General features: G+C 39.3%; 1 protein-coding gene across 5 annotated transcripts in view; it reads right to left on the reverse strand.

Annotated features, from left to right (window-relative positions):
• Nucleotides 1-3,719: 3,719 nt before the first annotated feature.
• The window catches only part of PKIB (cAMP-dependent protein kinase inhibitor beta), a 52,448-nt gene continuing 28,706 nt past the window's right edge, over nucleotides 3,720-27,461 (reverse strand). For 3 of the 5 annotated variants that reach the window (XM_030447969.1, XM_030447968.1, XM_030447972.1), the window contains exons 2-3: nucleotides 9,053-9,227; nucleotides 3,720-4,593 (exon numbers count right to left, since the gene is read on the reverse strand). In XM_030447969.1, coding sequence (XP_030303829.1) covers nucleotides 4,508-4,593; nucleotides 9,053-9,200 — 234 coding nt within the window. In that variant the 5' untranslated portion in view covers nucleotides 9,201-9,227 and the 3' untranslated portion in view covers nucleotides 3,720-4,507. Of the gene's footprint in view, nucleotides 4,594-9,052; nucleotides 9,228-22,708; nucleotides 22,796-27,461 lie in introns of those variants that run through there. The other 2 variants (XM_030447970.1, XM_030447971.1) reach the window with 2 other exon arrangements.

Here is a 27,461-nt window from a genome sequence, read left to right on the forward strand (position 1 = left end):
AGGAAAAGTCTTAACCAGTCATGATGATGGTATTGGCACCGTGACCCAAATCGTAGAGCGGGGACCTAAACCTAGGTAGTCTTCAAGCCAGATGTAGACACCCATTTTACAACAGAGCTTACAAGTTGAAAATGCTTTTGACTAGTTCACCTCCTTTGCCCAGGCTGTGTGAGTTTCCACCAAGGCCCACAGCTCTGGATGGGATGAGGCACATGCTGCTGATGACTGCCTGATGAAGTAAGCTTCAAGGGATATCTGTAAGGAACATCACCTGCCTGCTCGTGGCAGCCATGTGCAGTGGGGAAGCTTCAGCTGGCATTATTTTCCCCAGTTTATGTACACCAGTGGAACAGTGTTGTCAGCAACATAAAGCATCTCCTGTTTGCTGTCACCCAACTTTCTGAATACACAGGAACACCAGGGGACAGGACCCTTAGCAAAACCCTTGAAGTGAACATCTTAGAGCCTTTAGAGACAGCCTGCCTCTCACCAGACTGGGTCACACTCTCCTCTTCTTTGCACTTCACTCTTAAGCAGCTGCCTCCCGGCTGGTTTGGGTATCTCTTAAGCTGTTTCCCTTCACTTATTTGAGCAAACTACCTGGCAGGCAGAGAGAGGATCCCACTAGATGGCAGGACAGTTTAAGTCTTTCCTGTGTCTACTCGAAGCGCTTCAGAGCTAAGTGCCTTGGGACCCCAGTGTGCTTAGCCCCACTAGCCTGTGCTTGGTGGATCCTGGGGAACCCACACATGCACCAGAGTGGGTATGGGGCTTGCGCTTGCCGAGCACAGCAAAATACAGCCTATGCCAAGCCAGTGGAGAAATCCAGGCAGAAATTTCTGCTCACTTACTTTTCACAGGATTTATCACACATAGAACACCAGCAGTTAGAAGAGAGGAATACAAACCAGTATACAAGCTCAGCCTTTGCAGTATTATACCAGCATGATGGCACAGGTTGAGATAGCTGTATGAGGAATCATAGTAAATAGGCTTAATTTTAAAAAATGCCTAATTACGTCTCTTAATCTCCCTTAATGAAAGCATTCTAATAATCAGTCCCCTACCTCAAAACCCATTTAGATCTTCATTGCTTTCCAGCTAACAAATTCAAGTTTCCTGTTTTATAACAACAAAATATGTGCCTCAGCATGTTCATCCACCTCTCACATTAAGCTTCTGCTGAAGGACTGACCTAAAGAGAATTGCCTTCCTAATGACATCTGGAAAAGATTGAGTAGAAAAGATTAAAGCAAATTTCTCTATGTTCTAAGTACCTGAATTGTTTTATACATGCACAATGGAGTTGCAACGGTATTTCTTGCTTGCTTTTTCCTATTTTTTTTTATATATATGTGGAGTGGCTAAGAATGAATAATTGCTTCATTAAATTCTAAAATTTTGAGAGAACAAAATAACCTGGTACTAAAAAGAATGCCTTCGCTCTATAAAATCTCAAGATAGTGCTGTAAACTGATGAATATGTGCTATTACCTGTGCCACACTAGCTGGAATGGGAATTGGGATTAATTCATTATAATACCAGATTAACTTTAACAGAAGTTTGCTGCTGTAATTTATCAAGGTAAGAAAGTACATACCTAATTTTAGGCACTAAGTAGTTCTATTGACTTCTGTGAGACTAGACTGTATTTAAAGTTAAGCATGTTTTAAAATACTCTGCTGATTCAAGGCCATAACTTTGTTACACAGTGGATTAAGACAATGCACTGTCATCAATTACCCATTAGCTCAGCCTGGGTAATGGTTGAAAGTGAATAAACTGGCTCAGTGAAAATCATACTCAGAAGCATTTAATTTGCTCATTACAGGCTCAGCCAAAGTTTAGTAAGAAAATTACATGTCTTGAAAATACTACCAAGAAAATGAAACAGAGCTTTCCCAACTTTACCTGTCCTCAAAATTTACCTTGCCTAAACCCCCAGACTACTGGACAGCATGGCACAGAGACCCCTAGATATCTCTAAAGGGGCTAGCTCCTGTCTGACTGAGTCTAGCATAACACATAACTAATAAATTCTTCTGAACCAAAGCTTAAGTGGTACAATGTCTCTGTGTATAATTGGTCAGAGATATGCACCTGGCTCAGAACTGGAAAAGTTTATTTGACAAAATTCAGGGCATAACTAGATATTCATCTTCTATATCTGAACTGACTAGGAAAGCTCTCTCATGAAACCTAGAATAATATTTATTAAAATATACACTGTACATGCATGTGGCAAACGAGTGTTTCTGCATCCATAATTTGGTTAATCTGCAACCAGAAAATACACAGGCAAATGAGGACTATAGATTATGTGGCCCACAGATTATAGACCAAATATGTTCATCCTGCTTTTAATTGAGTTGTATTTAAAATCTTCCTGTCTTTCCTTCTTATGCAGTTTTAATTTTTGTGTTAAAATTCTTCTTTCTATGCAGCCTGTTCTCAGTGAAAGGTTCATACAGCCTGAGTATGAAGTAAGCAACAATTTTCCAGTGTTGAGCACATTGACCAGTTCTACTGTTGTTATGCCTGTGACCAGTTAACTTCATGTATATGGAACGTTTTTTATAAAGAGTTTAGCACATGAATAATTTGCTAAATTCCACTGGTTCACTTATTTTTTAATAGTAAAAAACTTCAAAGTATCTTGGGCTAGCAAAATACTTACTTTAAGTATTTATTCCTGTAACCCAAATTCAGTGTCTGTATTCTACAAGAGAAGAATCTAAATATATCCAGTGCTGCAACTGCCAAAGAAGAGAATTGAATATAGGCCGAGACCCAGAAGAGCACACTTTAGCATATGCTCTACTTAAAGCATATAAAGAATTCTGTTTTGGTAGTACTCAGCTACTTGATTTCCATGGGATCACTTTAACTTTTTAAAAATTGGACAATTTCATGTACTGTGATGGTATATGAAAATGGGACTGCAACCCAGAACAGTGTGTACCATAAATACAATTAGCTCCCCTCTCCACTGCAGTCCTTCAGTTTCAGCTAGTTCAATCTCTCAGGCTTTTTAAAGCCACTTGCTATTTGAGCTTTCCAAATCTGGAAGTAATTCTGGGATGCTGCACTTGTTAAACGAGTACAGGTAAGTGGAGGGAACTACGTGCCTGTTCAGTTGGGTGAAGCAGAATGCTTCCCAAGAGACAGCACATGAGTAAACACACAGTTAGAGTGGTGAATGTGCAGAGAGGCCTCTTACAAGCTCTTTGCCAGCTATACACAAATATTCTATAGATGGAATACCAGTCAAATGTGGAGGGTATGCATCATAGGTGCTTTCTCTGTCTGGCTATAGCCCAGAAGAGAGGTTGTGTGAGCAAATTAAAGCATTTGCTTGCCAGTGTTGATTAGGTTTCAAAAAGTGCACAAATAGCAGCTGCCCCAGGCGTCAGTAAATGTGCACACCTGTACCTCAATCTTAGGTCTCCTACAACAAGGGAATGAATGCTAAGTATTTGCAGGAGCATGACCTCCATAACAAAACAATGCCTTTCAGTGGAGAAAAATCTTTGCTTAAAAATCTTTGTAAAAACCACAATGATTGGAACTTCTTCAATTGGCAGAAAAAAATAAAGCAAAAAGCCCAGATGAAATAGAATAAATATATATATTACCGGGTCTTAAGTCTTGTCATACAGGAGAAACATCAAGCAATCAACAGAAAGCAGAAAAAGATGACAGCTATTTAACTTTCGTGGTGAGAATGAACAATTTTAATCACTTACAAACATGACTACTTTATTTTAGATACACATGAACAGTCACAACATTCAGCCTGAAACCAGAAATGACAGAACTGGCAAGAATGCTAAGAGTGGGAGAACTGACATAGTCTGTCATAATCAAATAGATAAAAGGGAGCTTGAAAACAAATATTGGTATTTAAGTAGTTTACAAAAACCTTTTGGATACAGGAGGAGAGGAAAATATTCTTTTTTTTTCTTTTCTTTTCTTTTCTTTTTTTTTTTTTTTTGTCTCTCACACCCATCTACATAACTCTATTGAGAAAAAAAATTTTGGAGATAAATTGATAAGTTACAGATAATGTCTGTAACCTAGTAAATACTTCACACCAACTTCATATGGGGAGAGTGAATACACCTGTGTGTCAGAGAGACAGAAGTTATTTGGGAAATTAAAACCCAGGATTTTTATTGTGACGCCATCATCTGGTGGTAGGTACGTCTACTCAGTATATGAATTGAAACTGTCAAAGAAGATTATTTAGGATGAGTACTATAGCCATGAGAAAACACAAAACAAGAGGTACATTCTTTAGTTCTCTTCCCATTTGGATGTGTAGAACATTAGTTTTGAAGGATGACAATAGAAAAAAGAGTAGTTCCACATTAATGTCATCTAGGTACAAGTGTGCTGCAAAATCTTGTCTGTGCCACTAAAGTTGCTACCACACTTCAGAAGGGATGACACAGGGAAACTAGAAAGTCTATTGATGGATTTACTTGATCCAGTAGTCCTTAAGTGTTAGGAATCATTGCTTTTTCCTTCCATCTCTTGACTTTCCAGCAAGGCTTTGGATGATGGCACTTCTCCACCCTCTGCTCCTTCATCTAAAAAACAAAAGACAAAATCAAACATTTAGATATGACACACAGTTGCAGCTTTTTTAATGCAGAAAAATCTTTGGGTGCACTCATCATCTGTTTGGATTGTCTCTTCATTACTCATGAAATTATCTTGAAAGATAAAAAAACTTGCAGATGCATCTTCCAAAAGCAATTGTCCCTTGGTGTGGATTTGCCCTCTCTTTGCATGTGCTGATCAGTGTCCATTTGGTTGTAAGAAACAGACTGGAGGTAACTTTTCCTTATTGTTATTCTTTTTTTTTTTTTTTTTTTGGTGGGTTATTTCCAAAGTCATTAGAGTATCACATTCCTCTGAGCATTGCTTGGTTTCAGGTAGATAGTATCACAGTTTATGAATATGCCAGTAATCTGGCTGACCTTCTTTGCCAAGAAATATGTAGGAGAATTCACCCTTTCTTCACAAGATGAGAGGTTTTTTTGTTACTCTGATTTGGAAGGCCACTCCTCCATACGTTCAAGCTGACTTCTTTCATTACTGGTGTAAGTAAAAGCTCCCCAGCATGCATGGCCCTTGGATGAAAAGTTCCACCCTGTTGCTTTTGATGCCCACATTCTCTCATGGAGAAACAGGAGCTCCTCTTGCCTTGATTTCCTTGCAAACCATAATCATTTTCACACTATCTTCAAGTCCCACATGGCATTACCAGTACTAATGGAACATTTTTTTCTGTCCAAATCTAAGACAGGCCACCACTTTCGGGGGCAAGGAGGGATCTTCAAAGTCCTACCTGCTTTAATAGTCATAATGTAAGGGGCACATTTTCAGCTTTTTGCCCTGGAGACTTGCCACAAACAACCAAAGAGTTATATATCTTGGTCTGCACAAACCACAAAAAGAGATTCTGCTGTACACAACTGAAGCTCTTGCAGAAACTACTTGATGTTTTAAGTCTAGTCAGTGGTTTGGAAGCTTCAGAGTTTTATACCAGTAAGTTAAGAACTGAGTCATTTGGCACCTTTCAGCATTACATAGCAGAGCACTGTTGAGGAAAGGGAAACAGAGCAATCATCTCTATTGGCTGTTTCTGTGTGGGCTTGGAAATGGAATCTTGCAGACAGGGTAGAGGTAAACAGTTTGTTAGAGGAAATCTGATCTCATAGTTGGTAGCACTTAGGTGTGCAACAGGTGCTAAGATGCTGAGTTAGTTATACACACTCACCTAAAAAAAGTAAAGCAAACAATAAAAGTTAATGGCAGAACAGTGCCCTAAACCAGATTACCAAATCAGGCAAGTATTGCCTCTGCTATCAAACTCCTTGCAGGCTCCTCTTCAACCTTGGAACCACCAGTGACACCAATCAGTTGTTTAATGTGGTTCCACTATGGCTTCCTACCACAGCACCTGTGGCAAGACTCAGGCCTCCAAAACTTACCCACCCTCAGAGGATGATCAGGCAGGACACAGATGTTCTTCATTGCACAATTAGGCTCTGAAATAGAACAGCTGGTGCCAAAGTCTCCCCTGTCCATCTCACCAGAATATTAACTTGGTGTAGCTTGAAGAGTACATGGAAATCTGTATCACACATCTATGATTCATAAAGAATATACACAAAATCTCTTTTCTAAGCCAGACAAAAGGTATCAGCACATCCTGTTCCTAACCATTCACTATGACAGTAGCTGATGGCATTTTAGAATGAAAGGAAATGTATGATCCCATGAGCATTTGCTAAATTTGAAGCAAGATGGAGAGAATCCTCCTCATAGTTTCCCATAATCTTCACTGAATCTTTCAGAGCAGGAAAAAAAATAGGGCATGCTTTATATAGCCACATTCCATCTTTTCCACTTTTCTCATTTATCCAACCTCTTTGTTCCGAGCTGGAAATGGCTTCGTTTCTTAATGAACTTACTGTTAAAGTCAGAAACAGGCAGAAAGAGGTGTCAGTGAGAGCCCCAAGTGTTTCAGCTTCCCAGATGCAGCATTCGACCTTCCAAACTTTCTTTCCATTTTGATAAATTCTCCTCATTTTGCTTGCTGTCTCATAAGAAGTTTAACTTACAACACAATGAGGCCATAATTGCCATCTGATACTTGTGGAAATCCCAACCCCAAAAAGCATCCAAGCAGAGTGGACCTAGCAAGTATCCTGTATTCATTTCCTAATATCATGACTGCAAACTGCAAATACTGGAAACTGCTTCTTCCAGGCATGGTTTGGCACAGCTATATGCCAATGACAAAAGGAAAGGATAATTCCATGCTCTTAATTGTTCTTCAAATCTTGGCAGTGCTAGTCTTTGTATTTGTAAGAAAGCATCAGTACATTTTGCTAAAACTAATGTAGCTGTGTTTCATTTCCTCTTCTTAATGCATTGGATGGGAACCAGGAGGGAAGGATTCTTCTGTCTGGAGGGCTAAGTACTTATTTTATACTGTGCTGTAAAAATTCTTTTAACAAGACTTTTTCATGCTTATTTTAATACAGGGAAAAGAAAAAGAAAAAAAAAAGAGAGAGAGAGAAAAGCTGCATGCTTTAGAAAGTATATTGTTTCAAACAATTAAACTTTCCAGAGGCCAAAATGAAACAAACATGAATAACTTATCTACAGCTGTTACTCTTTTTGTGCTTTGTTAAGCGTGGTTTTGTGCATCTCCCTCAAGCTTCACTGCTCTAAACAATACAAAGGTTGGTTAAACATCATGTATCAATGAATGTTTCAGTGGGTTGGACTGGTCACTTCACTTCCACATCTCCTGACATTAGGAACAATAAATTACAGTCTACTTCTCCTTTGGTAAGGGAAACAGTTCTGTCCTGCTGAAGCCTGACTTCTGGTCATGCCTAATAAGCCACGCCAGGTGGAAGAGCTATTTGGAATAAACATAAAAAACCCCAAACCGTAATATTTGAAAACAAAAGCATTAAATGTTAAGTGACTGTGCTTTGTAATGGATTTCCAGTGCTCCTGTTGCATGCACCAGGAAAAAATCTGTAGGGACATACATTTCATATTCTCAAGGGAAAATCTTTCTTTGAAAGAAAGAAGCTATAACTCAGGCTTATCTGCTGTCATTGCCCCTGAACTTACATGGCTTCCAGCATTACTTTGATTGTACTCTGACACAGAACCTGTTTTCCTTCCCACTTTCTCTTCCAGATTCGTCCAGTTCCCCTCACTACTGCCCTGCATCTTGAGTTTATCTGACAACATTGTATTTCAGGTTTTTTTCTTTATGCCCACTTTCTGTCCTTCATAAATCCTTGCCCTTTCTTGTTGCACCAGTAATGTCTCCTTCCAACACTGATTCAGATTCTTATTTTCCTCTCTTTCTCAGGCTCAGGCAAGGATGTTGTCATTCAGTCCCTTCTCACTCCTCTTGAAAGTGCTATTTCTACCTGACCTCTTCTTCCCCAGAAGTCTATCCAGGTTTGGATTACAGAACCCCAAATATATGAATGCAAATTAAATCATGAAATCAAGAACTTGTAATCAAAGCAGTCCTCACCCTCCTGACTCCCACCCCTTCACAGACTTTATGATGCTTGAGGAGGCTGTAAATTCTAACATCCTGTAATTGCTTTGGGCAACATACAACCAGGACATTCAGACTCAGAGCTTGGGAATTCTTCCTATAATCTACTTAAGTTCAGCTCCATAAGCCTCCCACTCCTCAGTACAGGCATGTCTCCCCTGGTGCTGCCCCAAACCATTACTGCTCCTTGAAATGGGACCTCCAGTTGCACTGGTTTTGTCACAGGAAGAGAAGAAAGTTACTTCCAACTCAGAACCTAAAAATTAGGGGCAGACCTTGGTCTGCCCCTATAATTCTAATTATAGAATCTATAATTCTCACTTCACAGGCATTACAAACCAGCTATTTCCGGATCTAAAAATCTTGAAACCCCCTTGAAAGTACAAAGAGCTCAAATGTATTGTTGATTAGAACTTTTCTAATCAGCAGAGCACCCTTTAAAATTATTAAAGGACAGGCAAAAATATGACACTGGTCTCAGACAGCGAAGTTGGAAGCCTAGTAGCAGGATTGTATCACTGTGAAACTAATGTATATGCCTCTGTTAGAATGACATGTACTTGGATTAGCAGTGCAGCTTGCTGTCATCTGCTAAGTTATCCCAGTGCAGGAGCAAGTGAATTATCCCTAATTTATAGCTGGAGTGCTGGTTTTCCAGCCTGTCCAGCAATGCAACTATGTTTGGCTTTTTCCTCAGGGGAACTTGAATTCAGTTCCCAGCACCTTCCCCCATGCTGCTCAACACCATGCCAGCAGTTGGATATGGCAGACTTAGTCTCAGTTAAAATTAATTTGTCTCATCAGGAGGTGGAAGTGGTTTGCAAAGTTAAATTTAATTGTAAATGAAGAAAGAAATATCAGTACCGACATCAGAATTACATAGTGGCAGAAGTCTTAAGGAGAAATCAAAGGATGACAGCATAAAAATGTCTGTTCCTTACCTTCTGAAACAGAGAGCTTAGCCAGTTTGTGTGGCAAGTCCGAAGTCCCAGCACCAGCAGGAGAGCCCAGAATATCTGGTAAGGCGTTCCGGCGGCCTGCCCGACCTGATGCTGCAAAATCTGTGACCACAGGCTCCACATCAGTCATTGCTGACTCCTTTCCTCATAGCAACATCTGTATATGGAACAAACATGAGAAGAAAGCAGGTGTAGATAGGGTGGATGCTGATCATCTGCTCAACAATACAACAGCCATAGGCTTTGCCCAGTTCGTTTTTCTGGTAGCAGAAGTGCTGGGATAAGTGTCTTCTCCCAAGTAGATTACCAGTAAGACAAGAGGGAATGGTCTTAAGCTTTGCCAGGGGAGGTTTTAGGTTAGATATTAGGAAAAAAAATCTTTACAGAGAGGGTGATCAGGCATTGAAATGGGCTGCCCAGGGAGGTGGTGGATTCTCCATCCCTGGAGGTTTTTAAGAAGAGACTGATGTGGCACTCAGTGCCATGGTCTGGTAACCACAGTGGTAGTAGATTAAAGGTTGGACTTGATGATCTCAGAGGTCCTTTCCAACCTGGCTGATTCGGTGAGTCTGTAATAAAATGAACGAATCCTTGGCAAGGAAAAAAGGCAGGAGTAAAATCTGCAAGCCTGAAAGACAGCTTGAACATGCAAATAAACCACTTTCTTTAACTAAAATCAGTAACTGAAAATTCTGACCTGGAAATTCAGCAGAAAGTTCCTGTCTTGCATGAAAACGGGGTAAGTCCAAATGAATCTTTTCCATAAGTAGCAAAAATAAAAAAACTATACATGGACAATCAATAATCCAACTTTGAAAAAAAAAATAAAGTATGTCTATCATCATTCTCACTTAGATACAGCATTATACTATGCATTTATTAAAATGCACAAGGCCAACACTTGACAAGAAATATAAAAATCAGGGGAATAAATCCATATTTACAGACACAGTTTCATGCCTTTTTCTAGGCATTCATATTTACTTAAATACAGGGATATCCTTACCATACTTCTTCACATGCTCACCAGAGCCAATAAAGAGACTGTAAACTACACCTCACAATGAAAAATACTCAGGATCTCCTTTTGCTTAGTAAGGCTGTTAAAAATTCATTCTCAGTGCCAAAACATGTGTGTTGCTGTAGTTCCTACCCATTTTAGTTCAGCCATTTAATTGGTGAGACAATAATACTGTTGTGAGCTGGCTGCTATTCACATAAGGACCCACAGAATGACATTAACACTGAAGACTTTCTCAAACACATCTTATGAACTTGTTTTTTTCTCTTTTGCCTCTTGCATGGTTGTTTTGGTCACTAAATGGTTACTTTTTAGATAGAGAAAATCTGCCCTACCACTCCTGCTGTATAAAATTAGTCCCTTCTGTAGTACATTTTCATCTTACCTTCTGCACTTGTTTCAAATCCCTGCCTCTCCTCTCCACACCATCTCTTTGTCTCCTGATGTAATTTCCCTTCATTGAATAATACCAGACAACACAGGAAGATGATGAAGGACAATCTGAAACTCTTCCATGTCCCTGAATTTTGATTCATGCACTTGATTAAGAAAGTGTGCAGAGACAAAGCTAGAACATCTCTCACACAGAAAATCAGCTGATCATTGTCCATCAGTCTCATGGCCATAATTCAAACCTACCTATCCAAAAGCAATAAAAGTATGCCATCATTTATATATGTAGCCATTGCCACTAGGTTTTCACCTTTGTTTTTTTTTTACACTACACTGAATATATTAGAGGCTGAAAAGACTGAGATCAAAATTCAAGGGTTATGCGCAGTTCTAGCACAGGATGTTCTCCAAGTATATTTGAAAGCAGGCTTAGAATTGACATTACAAATAAAAAGAAGTCCATTTTGGTCCATATAAATCAAAACTTAGGTCTATCTCCAAATATACGACAGATCATATTCAAAACAGCTTGCTGCTGTCCTTCAGATATATGTCATTTCCTTCTTTAATATTCTAAAGAATTTCTTCAATTTCATTCTGATATTCTCTTCTATTCATATTTCATATGCCTACATTCATGTAAGGATGCAGGGTTTCTCCACTCTTCAGGTGTTTCTAGTTTTAATTTTTTTAATATTTCCATAAGGAAATAACTTTTTGGCATCTTCTTTCATCTGTTGTGTAGTATGTTTCATGACTCCTCACAGGGTAAATAGTAACTACAGTGTGCACAGCCTCTATTTTCCCAATTTTACTCCTCCTCCTGCTGGCAACATTTCCTTCAGCTTCACTGAACTCATTTTGCTGTAGCTTTATTCACATTAAAGATACTTATATCTTGCCAATGCCTGAATGTAGTTGCTTCTCTCAGCTTCCAAATTACTGTTGTCATTTTTCTTCCGTGTCACTGCTCACCAGACTAATGGTGAGCAGCTCTAAAAGAACAGCGAAGAAACTTCTGGGGGCAAAGGTTCCTTACTTTTCTTGGCTCCCTTTTTTCCACAGCAAAAAACCAGGCCACTCAGAAGTGGAAGTGGACTGGGTGGCAAACAGAGTTGGAGAGGGAAGCAGGCTGTTTGCAGAGGATCGACAGTGGGAAGGCAGGTGGACCTCCCAGAAAAGCTCTCATGCTAAAACTAGAGGCCAGAGACTTTTACTGACATGATAAATAATTAAAAAGTATCCCAAATTGTACTCCATCAGTGCTCTATGGCACCAGACTAACTTTACAATTCATTACTGGGCCATAACACAGTGCTAAGGAGTTTCTGGGAGAACTAGGTAATCTTATTTCCCCATCTGAAATCCCTGCTGGACCACCTGGAATGCACAACAGACTAGTCAGGTGTGCAAGGAGGAAGGAAATGCTCTTCTTGGTAAAACTGGATAGAAACAAAAGTAAAACTCAATTACTGTATCTATCAGACATTCAAGTAAGCATCCTCAGACAAAGCAATAGCAGGCTAACTACCAGTGTGTTTTTCTCTAAGCAAGATAGTTTGTTAACCTTGAAACCTCTGTTTTTTGGCACCATAGCCAGCCCTTTGGGGAGAAATGAGTCACAGATGCTAGTGAGAATTTATTTAAATAAATGACAAAGGAAAAGAACAAATAAGACTTCCTGAAATGTGTTGTGGATCAAGGGAAAAAACATTTTACAGTGCTCAATTGTAGCAGGTGCCATGGTCGACACTAAATGTCAGTTTTGTCTCTTCCTCACCTTATCTGTTAGGAAGTAGATAAATCACCATTACGTGCATTTGTGAAAGCTCTTTTTTCTTCTGACCTTTTTACTGTCTTACAGGGAGACAAAATACAAGTTTTGTTCTGCTTGGAAGTGCAAACTTTTCCTCAGGAAACGTTAAAAGGTTCCCGACAACACTGGTATTGCTGCAACTGCATGAAGGAAACATCAAGACACTCAGCCACTTCTCCCCTCTCAAAAAACTTTTCTCTTAGTTCTTACAAATAGTCTATTTCTGCATTGTCAGAGAAAGCTATACTTCTTCAAAACTGTTCCTTTTGAATGTCCCTTAGTAGGATAAAACTGGAAAACATGAAATCCTTTCACAAACACCTGAAAAATACAATTGTGAAGTAGGCCTTTTAGAGCCAGATTCATTTGTTTTGTTTCTTGATGGTCTCTTACTGTAAGATGCATTTCAGCATCTTAACTTTATTCAGGAAGAACTTTAGTCCTTCTAGCTTTGTCTAGTTGTTTTTTTTATTTACTTGAATAGAATGAGTGTTCTTCCAACACCTGTGCCCCAAAAACCTGTAGGTTCAAAAGTTGCTCAGTCAGGAGAACAGAGAACTTAAAAGTGCTTCCCACATCTCTTGGCTATGCGGTTGCCATGCTTTTCATGTGACCTCTTTGGCAGCAGATGCATCCTGACAGATCTGCCTCCTCTTCCCAAAGGCTTCAGAACAGGAAATTTCTCATTATAGGTGCTCATGTAATCCTTATGCTATATCCTGAGGCATAACTGGACCACAGAAAAGGAAAAAAGCTAGGAACATTCATACTTTTAGGGAAGCCAGTCCAGAGATTATGACGATGACTAGAGGCTTAAGACAAGAAACTGCACATTTCTTAACACACAAAGGCAATATAGCCAACTTTATGAAAGTTAGAAGTGAATCACTGAGGAAAAAAAGGTAAAATTGTTAGCTTTCAGTTTTTTTAATACATCGGTGAAGTTGAAAGATTAATTCCTTTTATTATTTTATGTTAGAAAGATGATTTAGGATTTCTGCACCAACAGAGATGGCCCCTCTAATGCCTGTTATCTGAAAAATTCATGAGTTGTTTTTTCCCATACAGGGAAACTCAATTATATCCCATCTCAGTAAAACTACAGTGCAGAAACATGCCTGAGTCCTTCTACATCTTCTGCCTCATTCTGAATGCTACAGCCCCGTATAACACATGGTATTTTGGGCATCATAGTTGAAAGTTTGGTATATTATAGTTTTTCTTCTGATAACGTGCAAAAATGGCTTCCACACAAGATGTTCCCAGACCTTAACTGGTCAGCCAAGGATACTAAGATTACATCACTCCTCCATTTCCTCCCTCAGTGCTCTCAGAAGCATTGAATAAACGTCCAGGATCTTGATCACGTTGTTCAGATTCTTATCAGTTTGGGGTACAGAAACTCAAAACCTGGGCTAAAGCTGTAGGATAGACAGAAGCTGACAAATTTTGCCTCTTGGTGAGTGCAGTTTCTAGATAAATCTTGCCAATGCTTTCATGAGGAATGATTGAAGATGCAAAATTAATTTTATTAGGTATTCAGGACCACCGCAAACCTCACCAATCTTCAGCTAAAAATGCAACATATATGTTAACTTTCGCTGTCTCCCATTTCAGTACCTAAAAAGTGTAAGTGTATACTTGTATAGATACTGCAGCTGAAAGGACTGGTGTAAGACAGTAGCGTGCCATGGCAGCATTATAAAGAATATATGGCATGAAACCAAAACCACTTTCTATACAAATGAAATGAAATGGACTTTTTTTTCTTCCTCAGACAGGTACTTTGAAAGCTTCAGTTCAATTTTCTGATCACTTCCATAAAGTCAATATTATACTCATGGAAAAAACAAGATTAAAAAAAGCTATGAAACTTATTAATGCTGGTTTTATGCTTCTAGAGAATGCACAGATACCAACCATAGTGCAGTTCACCCTCTACAAACCTGTACAGAGTAGATTGGCTTCACTGTGAGCTGTGTTTGACCCCAAGTACTTTCAGTGCTCTGATGCATGGAAGAACATATTACATAGCTAACAGCAGTTCTAAATAAAGGTACAATTTTCCCATTGTGAAAGAGAATAAGGAAGAGAGGAAAAGGGGTCATGATACTAACAGATGAATAAGAGGTTATCTGCAGGAATAAATTATGTGACATTAGCTGAAGGCAGTCACTTTCCAAATGTCTCCAAATCACCAAAAGTAATGACAGACATAAGCTTTAGTCAACTTCACAGGAACACAATTCAACAATTCTAATGCATCATCTATAATAGAAAGAAATAAAGTGCATCCCCTAGTATGGAGTAAGAAATGGGAAGCTCAATGGGAAAAAAAACTCCAAACATGCCTAGTTCTTTGTCAAATATTTTTTGCCATTCATCCTCACAGATTTTTCATTTCCTATTGCAAAATGTATAAATATGGCCTCTCCCACATACCCACATATACACAGTACACTTTCTGACTTCAGCAACAGAGCTCCAGCCTTTCAAAACCTTTCTTAAGATTTGCATCTGGCCTGAAATCCAAGAGAATATACTTGAGAATTAATTTAGGAATTATTTAGAAGTTGTTTTTAAAGCTAATTTTGCAGAGACCCCTGCCACCACCACATTGCAGTTAACTTGTATTTATGACTTCTTATATTGCCAAAGGCATGTAAAGCAATGAGTACCCTTACTGTACTACTAATTTTTGTTACTATTCATACACGCACCACACCTTTCTTCCAACCTCCCTGATCTCCTTATGCCTTAGCTTTTGAATTGAGAATTCTTTAAGGAATAATCAAAGGACTCCTGCCCTTAGATACCTGCTGCCCCAGCATCCCATGAATGCTTCCTGCAACACACACAAGGCAACAGCTACGTAAGGCAGCATATATTGTGTGCCCATACTGCCTTCTTCATTAGAAGCAGTCAGGGATTTGGTTCTCTGTTTGTTAGCTCTGTGTAAGAAAACTACTCTACAAAAAACACTGGGAAAGGCTGAGGCAGGAAATAGCTTGTGGTATACTGCAGTCCACTTACACAGGAACATTCATACTTTTAGGGAAGCCAGTCCAGAGATTATGATGATGACTTGAGGCTTAGGACGAGAAACCACACATTTCTTAACATACAAAGGCAATATAGATATAGATATATATTTCTTAATATACAAAGGCCGCAACATAATATGCAGCAGCAAGAAGGTGACTACATTTTAGCAGATAGATGAAAATAGGGCGATCCTATGCACATACCCAACACATCTATGTACCCAAATTCTCTTGATGAAGAAGGTCCAGATCTTGAGATCTTGCAGACATGACTGAGGACTGAGGAATAAAAGAATACTGGCATGGACAGGAGGTTCTGAGGAATGGAGATCCTTGTGGAAGTACTTACAGAAGAAAAGGGAGTTGCAGAGCAAGAGGAGTTGCCTGGCAACAACAGGTAGGTACAACGGGCTGAAAGTCAGGAGTGCAAGGATGACAGAGAAGTAAAAAGCATGGGGAACCTGTAATGGTGTTTTTATACATAAAGAGAAAGGAAGATTAAATAACTGTGTCTATCTGAGACAAAGAAGTGGCTCTGCAAGCTAAAGCAACAGTGTCAGTTTAGGCTGAGCGGTACCAATCAGGCATCCTATCATTCACCCCCCATCCCCACTGTGGGACAGGGAGGAGAAAATCCACCCAAAAGCTCCTTAATTGAGACAGGGACAGGGAGGTTTGTGTTCCCCAGTTGTGCTAACAGGCAAAAACCAGGCAACAGCAAGCTCTTTGCTAAAGGATGAAATTATTTGCATTAGATAGCAGGGAGTCCCAGAAGCATTTCATTGCTTCAGTTATGCAAGTGAAAGCTGACTTTTGATTTTATCTTTGTCATTTACAGGCAACATTCCATAATTACATATAAAAACAGATTAATCACCTTATTTGTATAATTATTCCTCCTTCAGGCCTATGAGTTGAGGTTTTTCATGGGCTGGATCAGACCTGGAGAGCATCCCACCCTATGCATGAACTTCTTTCCCAGGTACGTTCAGTCGCACCTTACTGATACGGAAATACTTGTGTTTAGCCAGTTCTGCAGTTACCGCCCTTAGTGCTTCTCCTCCTGAAGAAAGGAGAGGGTATACGCTCTATGTTTTGTATAGATATGGTTCATGTCCCATTAACACTTAGGAAAATCCATAGTGTAAACAAATGTAAGCACCCTACTGAAGCTGGAGTAAAAATTTCCTATTTAAACTTTTCATTTCTGCATTCAGGTTTCACAGCACTAAACACACACAAGGAGAAGTCACTATTTCCAGATCAGGAATTACTCACAGTAGTCTGTTCTAATTTAAAAAAAAAAACAAACAAAAAAAGCCCCCAGACCTCAAATAGTTCTCAGGGTCTCAGCATTCCTTGCTTTCACTATGAAACTCTGTATAACTATTTCTCCCCCTAATTATTTATTTTGCCTCTCACTTCAGTTTCTACTTCTGCTCCACAAATTGTCTGGGTCTCAGACACAAATGTGTCTGAAAATCCAAAACGCTTCATTTGGCATTCTCCACTGGATAGGATGTTGGAAAGAAAATCACATTTGCGCAACTAATAAATGTTTAGTTAGTTAATAAAATATTATTTTATTAAAATAATAAAATATTATTAACCCAGTTCAAGGGTACTAAATGTCTTTGATTTTCCAAATATAAGTGAACTACTGTAGTATAATTCTATAAGACCATCTTAGCTTGGCAGAAAGCTAATCTACCCAGAATTCTTTTCCAATGAAAATTTTGTAATTAATGAAAGACATTTTCTCTCCCTAAAACTTGTCCTTAGGCCACCACAGATGCTAGAAAGTTCTACAAAATAATTTTGGTTCAGTTTGCCCTCAGGAGAAGATGAATCAACAGAGATCATTGTGCTTTTCACAGTGATCCAATGACTTCAAGAAAGCCTGGGCAGAAAAAGTCACCCTGCTGCACTGAAGCATCCTTCAGTGAGATGCTGAAGTTGCCTTCTGCTATGCTTGACAAGTCAGTGATGTGTCACTTAACACTCACAAATATGAAAAATCAATAGGACATATGGCTACATTTGGAGATGTTATGTTATACAAGTCTCCTGAACTGCCTTCTAAAATTGCATTTCAAATTTGGACCCTCAGCTCCCTGCTCTGTATGTTCCATTTATATTTTATTTATTCCTTAGATTATATTTTTGTTTCAGGTACAATATTTTTTCAGTATTAAAGAATCATTTCTCATTTTCTTCTTCAACATGTATCATGTCTACTCTAATACAATTCCACTCAGGTCATATCCTCTAGAGCATACCTGCTCAATCTTGGCAGTAGTCCCATTTACTGACTTTAATTAAATTATAGGTAGAAAAATCTGCCCCATCCCATGGTGACCCACCAGGAAAATAGACTGAGATTTGAGATGTGTCTTCCTTAAGCCTTATAATTTAACTCAAATAATAACCTTGATTCACAAGATTTCCCAATTATATTTACAATATACTTCACCTTACCAAAAAAATCTATTACAATTCACTGAAAAATATCTTGGTAGTATAGGTTTACATTTTGATTCTGCAGTTATGGATGAACTTATTTTTATCTAATTTCAAGGCTTCTGTTCCTTCCACAAAATTTGGTAATACAGCCAGGGGACAGCACTAGGAATGTACTTTTTAATGTTCAGGAGCAGATCACTGGGTCAGATTTGTTCCACCCAGGTTTAGAGACAAGAGTTGTCTCCAGTGGATCAGTAACTCTTATAGTTACAGCCCCTGGTTATTTGTCTGCACCAGAAACTTAGTGACTGCACCTCAATGGTCAGAAACTGCAGAGCATTTATATGCAGGAAAACACACAAATGATTACAAGGTGAGTCCCAGATTTACACCTCTGCCAGAAAATCTTGAGGTTAGAGGGAAAAGCTACCAAACTTTACCACAGAATGGGGAATATGTAGGAGCTAAAATTTGACAGTATCCTGTCCTTAAATTTTATGGGAATGAGTCAATTACACCCTGCTCCTCTGAACAGTACAGATGAAATAGAAATTAAAACCAACCAAACAAAAAAACCTGGAACCCACCATCTCTTGAGGACTAACGAAAGAAACAATTAGGCTATGTAATTAGGCACAGTACACACTAAGAACTTTTTTCTTGCAATTTACTGCGGATTAATTTTATCCTTCAAGTAAGGGGCTTATACGCAATACTATACTTTCTCCTGTCTTCCTATTTTTAGGTGACTCCATTTTTTTTCCTCTATGTCTCTGCTAAAATGATACGATTGATCACAGCAATCTATAAGCCTCCCTGACTATCCTGCTATTTCAGACTCTTTTTCCTATGAGAATAGGCCTAATAGGTGAAATTTGTACTAGTTATAACTCTAAACAAGTCAGTGGAATTACACCTGGGATTCATCTGGTTTAATTTATTTAGCCTTTCAAAATAATCTTCTATTTCATGGAAGTATGAATCATCTCTATTACCCTCCAATGCCCTTAGTCTAGGACATTGAAACAGCCTGCCTATCTTCAAGATTCACAGTTATGTAGTAGTTTGGTAAAAAGCTAGTAAAATATACTAAGGAAGTTATTTTACGCTCTTCCTGAGATTACTTGGCAATTGAGGAAAATTATTCTCTCTAAAAAAGTAAGCCCAAAAAGCAAACCCCTGCCACCCATTACAGCCAATCAGTTCAAGAACAAACACCGAACAGTCATTTCCAAGGCATGTACTGGGCTGGCAGTCAAATAATTTCCACACAGTTGAATAAATGTATTTTAAATAAATTCCATTAAAATTATCTCTAATTAAAGCAGATAGCTATAAAAGAGTGGATAAAGTGCTTCAAATAAGGATAAAGAAAACAGAGTATTTATACCCCAGCTGATAATGAGGCTGTGAAAACAACCAGTAGATATAGGACCTTTTAAAAGATGACAGAGCAGAAAGTTAAAGTGTGCTTTTTACAACTTACTTGAATGAGTTATGGCTGGACCCTTAAGCTCTTTTTAGTTGGAAAGCTACCAGGCATAAAACTTTTATTTAACTTTATTAATTTACGTGGACCATTGACACTTAAGGAAAAGTGGATGGATGGAAGCAAAATGTAAGACATCGAGTCTTGTTCCTACTTGTCAAACAACATACATTAGTTGGCGTGTAATAGTCATATATTGAGTCTTTTGGTTTTAAAAGTCTCACAATCAGGTTTCTTTTCCAGTTGCTTGGCTATGGTTAGGGGTTGGGAGGACACAGGAGGGCAGTCAGCTTGAATTCCTATAGATTAGGTGAGTGCTTTAATTGCTCAACTCTTCTTTACCTTTTTATTACTTGCTGGTTTCATCCCTACAAGCAGACAAATATTGCCTCATGGGACTTCCTTAACCTCGAGGGAGCCTGTGTACAGCCCTGGTACAGGACATTTCCTAAAGTGTTAGAGGGCCAGGAAATCCCAGACTTTGCTTGGCTTTATCACAGGGCTTGGTTCCTTTTCACTGTCACCTGGCACCCAGACCATCAAACCCTGGCAGCCACAAAGGCCATGAAGGAGACTGGACACCTCCACCCCAACTCCTCCCTCCCTCAGAATCTGTCTCCCCTCTTTTTTCCCTCCAAGGACAGCAATCACCTTTCCTCCACTCTCTTTTCCCTTCCACAGCGACAAATTCAATGCCCATCACCATATACCCCCCCCCCAACATTTCCACTCCACACTGAAAGTCCCAGTGCCCCTCAACCGATCCAACCTTTCTCATCCTGTCCCACAGGGAGACCAAAGCAAGGTGCTATCCCACCTGGATGCCCAAGAATGAATCACCTGAAAGAACCTGTTTCCAGCTGGTTACAGATTACTGTTCAGCACTGACATTTTTTAGCCTGCAGATTTTATATTAAACACGAAATACCACCTTGGGAGCTCCTCTTAGGATTTTGTAGCCTCCATGGCACTTGGCAACCGAGTATACATACCTGTGTAACACGTTGTGCAAGTTCCCAAACTGCTGAGTCCTCAGAAACAAATTTTTCCACATCTGCTAAGCTCATGACCTCTGCTAAAATGTCTATGAGCTTTGAGCATTTCTATTTTTGGCTCTGCCAGCGTAATCATATTACAGCCTGACACCTGGCAGTGTAAATTAATTTCTATTCTTTTTTTCCTTTTCTTTTTCCCCAAGCAAATTCCTCACAAGTGGATTTTTCTCCCCATTTTCTGAAGTATGGAGTTGAGCTTTAAAAAAAAAACAACAAACAAACCTGGAAGTTATACTGACTGACAACTGCAGATCTTCAGGGCATTATTCTGAAGTTTCAGTACTCAAAACATTTACTCCTTCTTTTATGTACTCACATTCACTTCTGCATTAAGAGCTATATCTTCAAAAGGTCAAAAATAAGAAGCATGCTTGCCATGCTTTCCTGATGAACAGATAACCTTAAAGATCCCCATTTTTCTAAACTCCACTCAGCTCTGGAGGTGAGCAGAACCTACACCTCCTTCCTAGAGCTGTGCATGAATCCGGATGGAGAATTGCAGATGGTGTGATTCCAGGGGACTCTTTCCTGCAGATGACCTCTGAGTTCTTGAAGAGCTACAGAAGACTGTAGGCACCAGGAGGAAACATTTTTCTCCAGTCTTCTCTGCTATATCTGTAAGGATTGCTTTAAGTTGAAAGGTATGTTTGGGTTTTTTTTTTTCCCCTCCAAAAAAAAGCAGGAATAATTCTGAATTTTCTTGATTGCAAGTGAAAAAGTGTGTTTTTTCACCAAACAGCCCTGAATACTGCACTCATTTTGAAAATAGGTGTCACATTCTGTTATTAACATTATCCAAACCACCCCAGATTCATTCACTGAAACAGGCTTATGAGAGAGCTGACAGCAGATAAATCTTTGCAGATATCCCTCCACAAAAGTTCTGGTCATTTGTTCTGATGGGGGGTGGATGGGGGAGGACAAGATTTCATCCTGCTGTGGAAGTTTTAACACTCCTCCCTAAACTGCAGAGTCCTTCAAATTTGTGAGGACCTGAGAGGCCAGGTCCAAGCACATGCAGCTGCTACTGCTCAGTTCACAGCTGCCTGTGGCCAGTGATCCACCACAGATTCCCCCTGATCCCAGAGAGTTCCAGGCACCTCTCTACAGGACCAACAAGACAATCTACATTTGAAGGGCCACATGAAGGTTCCCCCTGCTTTCACTTGATGAATCCCTCTTCCCCTCTGAAGAAGGGAGAGATGCACCCCCAGAGAAACTGAATCAGTTGCTGTACATCTCAGCAGAGAACTCCTTAAAGAAGCAACAGTCACAGCCAAAGAACATTTCAACATACAATCTTGAGGTTTTTGTTGTGTTGTGGCTTTTTTTTTTCTTACCACATTTATTATACCAAACAAGACTCTTACTCTACTGTTTCAGCAGAGAGCTTAGAAATACAGACAATTCCTGCGATACGTGAAGCTTAATGAGCAGGAAAACAAAAACATTTAACAAACATTTAAGTCATAGGGAACTTTTCTGTTTCCTTAATTTGTTCAAATAAGTGGGCAAACAAGCACCGCTCCATTAAACTTCATTAGGAATGCTAGATGCTTCTGAACCCTTGTTAAAATAGTTTTAAAACAGTCTAAAAGGTATAGAGAACACAAATGGTAGAACACAGCAAATGAGAGCATAAGAAAAAAAAACCTGTTTATAGGACAACAAAAATGGCTTGATGAGTACCAGAGGCACCCAGAAAAAAAGCAGAACACGATCTCAATGTCTGGCTTTCAGCTGACTACAGCAAAACATGAAGGGAAAGCTGAACTGTTGCCAAGATGGAAATGAAGCTTGAATATGTTTGAAATAAATAATCAGACTATAAATTCACATACAGGAGGAACACATGCCTTACAGGTAGAATTCTGGTTTTCAGCCTTTCCACTCAGGGCACTTCTGGTACAAAAATAAAGTCCTTAGTAACTGCCATAAAATGATTTCTTCATTCTTCTGTAAAGAAGGATGAATATCTCTGCATCAGCAGTGATGCTGCATTCACCCTGAAGATGACAGCTGCTGCCTGGGCACTGTGTAAGAAGGCCATGCCATGCCTGTTTGGTGGCACTCTATTACCTGAAGTGGCAGCACATTAACTATGGCATAAGAACTGCTTTCACATTGTTATGAGATAAATAATACTTTCCCATCACATTTTCTGCACATGTCTACAAGAGAGTTAATATTTCACAACAGACAAGAAAGCTACCTGGAGAAAATCACACTGCTTCATTTTGTACTAGATGTCAGCTGATTTGCATAGAGAACTGACAGTCCTGTGGGGAAAAGGGTCTGGTACTGCTTCTTGGCAATCTGTCCAATTTTGCCCCCCACTCCCCTCATCCCCCACTCACCCCCAAATCCTCAGTACCTTAAAGGTGATGGTTCAGGTATTCCTGCAGCCTTACAGCATGGTCTGTCTTGAAGAGGGGCTGGGCAGGAGCTCCAGAAGCAAGGCACTGCTCGAGCTACAGGCAGTCCCAGAGATGAACATCCAGGAAGGTGCCAGCAGCAGTGCCTTTCACTGTGTCCCCAGAAATAACATGCTGTCACACACAGTAGCAAATCAACACTGGAAAAGCCTCTCTGCTTTTAAAAATCAAAAAGGCTGAAGCAATTTGAAGTTAAATAATAATAATAAAAAAGCCTCTCATGTGCTGAGTACATTAGTAAATGAAAAGAAGGAAAAGAACACTGCAGAAATTACCTTTTCAGTTGAGGAAGTGAGTCAACAATTTGTACAAAGCCAAGATAGTCTCCACCTGACATTTTTCAAGGGTCAGTCACACACAGGTGTGGGACTAGGGAAAAAGGTGGGGTTTTATTTACCACTGAATAGGTTTTTTCCAACACAGAGGACTCAAGCTGAGTAAAACTCAACTGCTGTAAATCAAAATCCCACAGGATTTCTGTTTCTCTGGCTGTACACTGTTGCAATTGTGATTGGGGTCTTCCTACAAACTGTTCATACTTGCCAATTACTTAGGTACTAATGGGACATTTCGGTAGGTTATCAGTGGGACCATAAAGTCTGCTAGCAGAAATACAAATTAATTCGCCTGGATACATGTTCCTTTTTGTATACTGTGTCATGTCTATTTCAAATGTTTAACCTAGACATGATGAGAAAAAATAAAACATTTTTTTAAATGGAGGGACATGTTCCTATGTGACCTGCTGTACATGACTCTGCTCTGGCAGGGGGCTTGGACTCGATGATCTTTCAAAGTCTCTTCCAATCCCCACCTTTCTGTGATTCTGTGATATTAGGTTAGCCTTCAAATGACTTATGTATTTATTTGGGTACAGTATGAAGCTACACCAAAGTCTACACCAATCTATTCAACAATTCAGCACTTGTCAAAATAACCCTTTCTTCCCCATACTCTCTCTTGGATGAGCATTATTACCTCTACACTTTCATATTAAGTGATAATGCTTCAGGAAACTCGGCACAAAATCTGCAAACAGCCCAGAGAATCCCTGCCAGTTCCATAAATATTGGTTATAAAAAGTGCCATTCCAGAAAGTTATTAGAATAATAATGCAAATATCAGCATTCTGAATTGGGGGTTCATCATGGACAGATTACTAGACTTCAAAATATTGCAAAATAAACCACACCACTTCTCAACCTCAACATTTCTGCAGCAGTAACTGATACAATAAAGAGAGCCTAAATTTACAGGAAAAAACCCTGCAATCTTCCCTGAAGCTTTTGGCATTCTCTGTAATTAGTTTTTTTGAGTTTTATTAGTTTTCTTATATCCAGAAGAAACTTCAACAGCATAACTACCCTTGGCCATCGATTATGGGAGATGCTTCATTTATTTTACAAGTATAGTTGGTAAGGCAAAGCAAGAATGGCTTTCTAACTAACAATCAGGATCTGGAGAGCCTAGTGTGAGTACAGGGAGACAGAAAATATTATCAGGGTCACACCTGCCAGTGCTGCAGCAGTGGAAAGGAAATTTGTGGTTGCCACAATGCTGATGCACACCCAAAACCCAGCTCGGGTAAGGCAATGGCTTAGAGATCCAGTTCCAACCTATTTTTTTTCTTCTACTCCTCGTCCCTTCAATAAATCATGCCTGGTTATCAGCTGGGAAGCCCAAAATTCTGAACGATGCCTGAAGTTAAAATGCTCTCTTGTTCCAAATCTGTTGCTCACCAGAAGACCAAAAACTATGCTTTTATTTCAGCTGAGATGTTACTGGACAAACCCTTGGTACAATCAGTGCTCTGAACCACTCCCTCAGCCTGAATTGCCTTTTTACACACATGCCCTGTCAAACCTGGTATTTCATGTGTTGATTTTAGCTGCTGTATAGTAACCTATAAACAACATGCACATACAAACAGGTCCATTGATGAGTTCTTTCTTTTATCTATTTCAAAGTTCAAAAGCATATATACCAAACACCTCTGCAGCCCTCCAGGGTTTCTATCCAGCTAAAGGGTAGGTTTTTTCTCAACTCTTACTGTAGCTTCCAAAGCTGTGACTCAGCAACCTCACTTTCACACTTTGAAATCTGGCAAGTGGCTTGGTGCCAGATAAACTAATGATCTATCAGCTTCCTAATATACAGCAGGAAGTTTTAATGAAAGTTTGCCCACTCCGTATGTAAGGACATATTATTTGCTGTAAACTCAGACACACTTTGTTGGCACTGCAATGCTGAGAGCATTCAGCATCTCCCAAACAACATGATGTTTGAGTTGGGGAAAATCTATTTTGGCATGTCATCATTTACTAAAAAAAACAACCTTTTGCGTTTCTCATTTCAAGAAATTTATTTTCTTTATAATATTGCTGAGAACTTTCCTTCCTTACTTTTTCAACAATAAGAAATTCTGTTTATTAATTTTTAGCAGATGAAGTCAGTCTTCTCAACCTGAATTCAGTACACTGGAGAAAATCATTAAAGTCTGAACCATTCCTTTATAAGACCAACCAAGTTACCATGTGCAATTTTTTTTTATAAGGAATTAAAATTAGGCCATGAGATATATTATTGCCCTAATATCCAGAATGTTTTTAGGTTTGTAAGTAAAATGCTTACTTATGCAAATAAAGGCATTTCATGTTATTTGTAATTTGCATTTACTCTGTATTATTAGGTATGGATACCTCCACATCTATACTTAAGTCTAAGGACATATCCAAATTCTTTTTTTCTCTAAATGCTGTTTCCTAAATGCTAAGGTCAGATGACTTCACTGGATATTGAACTGTGCAGATTCACACCACAGCTGATGGAAAAAACCCTTTCTCCCTAAAGTGAATAAAGGTGGAGCCAAGCTGACTGCGAGCAGCCACATGCAAAGTCAAGCTTTTTGTGGACTGTCACGATGAAGACCCTGGATCTCCTCTTGCCTCTTTTGGTTGTTTGAAACACCACGGTTCTTCATAGCATCTGCAATTGTGGTTTTCTTCATTCTTCAGCCAAGAGCATGTGTCTGTGCAAGAGGTGCCACAACACCTTTGCTTAAGGTACCAGACCTGCAAAGTAGAAAGCAGCCAAAGAAGAGGACTAGATGACAAAGTTTCCTCCACCAAGCTGGATGTTTCAGAAAACTGCTTAAATCCTAAATCTACAATCTCATACATGAAAGGAGAGCCACCTGCAACTAACCAGCAAGTAATACCTGGGAGAAGGACATTCCTCAGGACCCTTCCCATCACAGACTCGGCCTTGCTCTTGGGTTGTCAGGAATCACCCACATCTACTCAGCTTCACTTCAGCTGCTGAAGAAATCAACACCTCTGCAATGACTCCTTCAAACCACCGGGCAGGGTTTATTCCTCCTCTTGAAAACATGCCCAGAGGAGAATATAAAGTGCTTTGAAGGAAAACTGCCTTGAATTTCTGTCTCCTAAGTGAACGCTTTGATCCCTAGGGAAGAGATTAAGTCGAACAATAGCACTTTCCACTGTGCAGAAGTATTGTAACTAAAATTCTGCTCTTTTGATGTCAATGCAAGTATTGCCCTAGTCTTTACACTTTAACCTCTAATACAACGCTTTCTTTGAGGGGGGAAAAATATTATGTAATAGAATCTGGTGGTCAGGACTGGCATTTGTCAGTCCACCACTCAGAACACAGAGGAAAAACACGCTTGAAACATAAAGGCTGCTTCTGTAATTTACGCAGTGACTGGTTTTATACATGAAGAAAGAGACCTTGAATTCAGTCCAGCACTCACAGTCTTCACATTTCCAACTGAGTAAGTGTAAGGACTGTGATTACTCTGCCCCCACAAACCACAAATTTTTGCCTTTTCTCTAATTAGTCCCAACCGGCTGGATAAAAAGTATCTATAGCACTGAGCTGCTAGAAAGGGGTTAAGCCAAACATGAGCAAAACCAAAACAGAATTAAACCAAAACACTGTATTTTTATTTAAATAAGACTAGACAGTAAAACATGCTGCAAAAAACTGCTGAGTTTTTCTCCAAAATAACATTTTCCTTGCATTGCCAGTATTACATTAGCAAAATACTGAGCTAGAAAGTGTTAGAAAGGACCCCAAAAAGACGTAGTAATCTTTGAGATGACAGTTGCAAAACATCTTGGGACGTCTACATGAAAGTAAATGAGGTCAGGTCCACCAGACCTGCTAATCTGATGACAGGATGGATGTAATTGCCACTAATAGTCTAACTTTTCCTATCTGCCTAGGGGAATGATTATTAGAATTTGCACCTGCCCGGGAGTAGTTGCCACACCTACAAAGAAAAGAAAGGAAATGGATTAACAGGAAGTTGAAGAGTCCATTTTCATTTATATGTATTATTTGCATGTAGCAAACAGGCAGTGATTACTTATTCTGGAAAGTGCTTTTAGACAGTTTAAATACAACTAAACTCATGAAAAGAACTGTGCCTCTTGCCAGCCTTTGGTGAAGTGTAAATGCACTGCATACATTAGCTTTTAAAAAATACTGGAGTTAGTCCTGACAAATGGAGATCAGTGTAAACTGTTAGATATATAGTACTTGAGAAAACCCAAACACTGATATGTCCAAAATAAATCCAAGATAACATGCAAATACTTCGGAAACTAAGCATCAGATTTTGTGTTTATCATTTCTACATCACCAGCAC

The sequence above is a fragment of the Calypte anna genome, chromosome 3 (assembly GCF_003957555.1).
Source record: "Calypte anna isolate BGI_N300 chromosome 3, bCalAnn1_v1.p, whole genome shotgun sequence".
Classification (NCBI taxonomy): domain Eukaryota; kingdom Metazoa; phylum Chordata; class Aves; order Apodiformes; family Trochilidae; genus Calypte; species Calypte anna.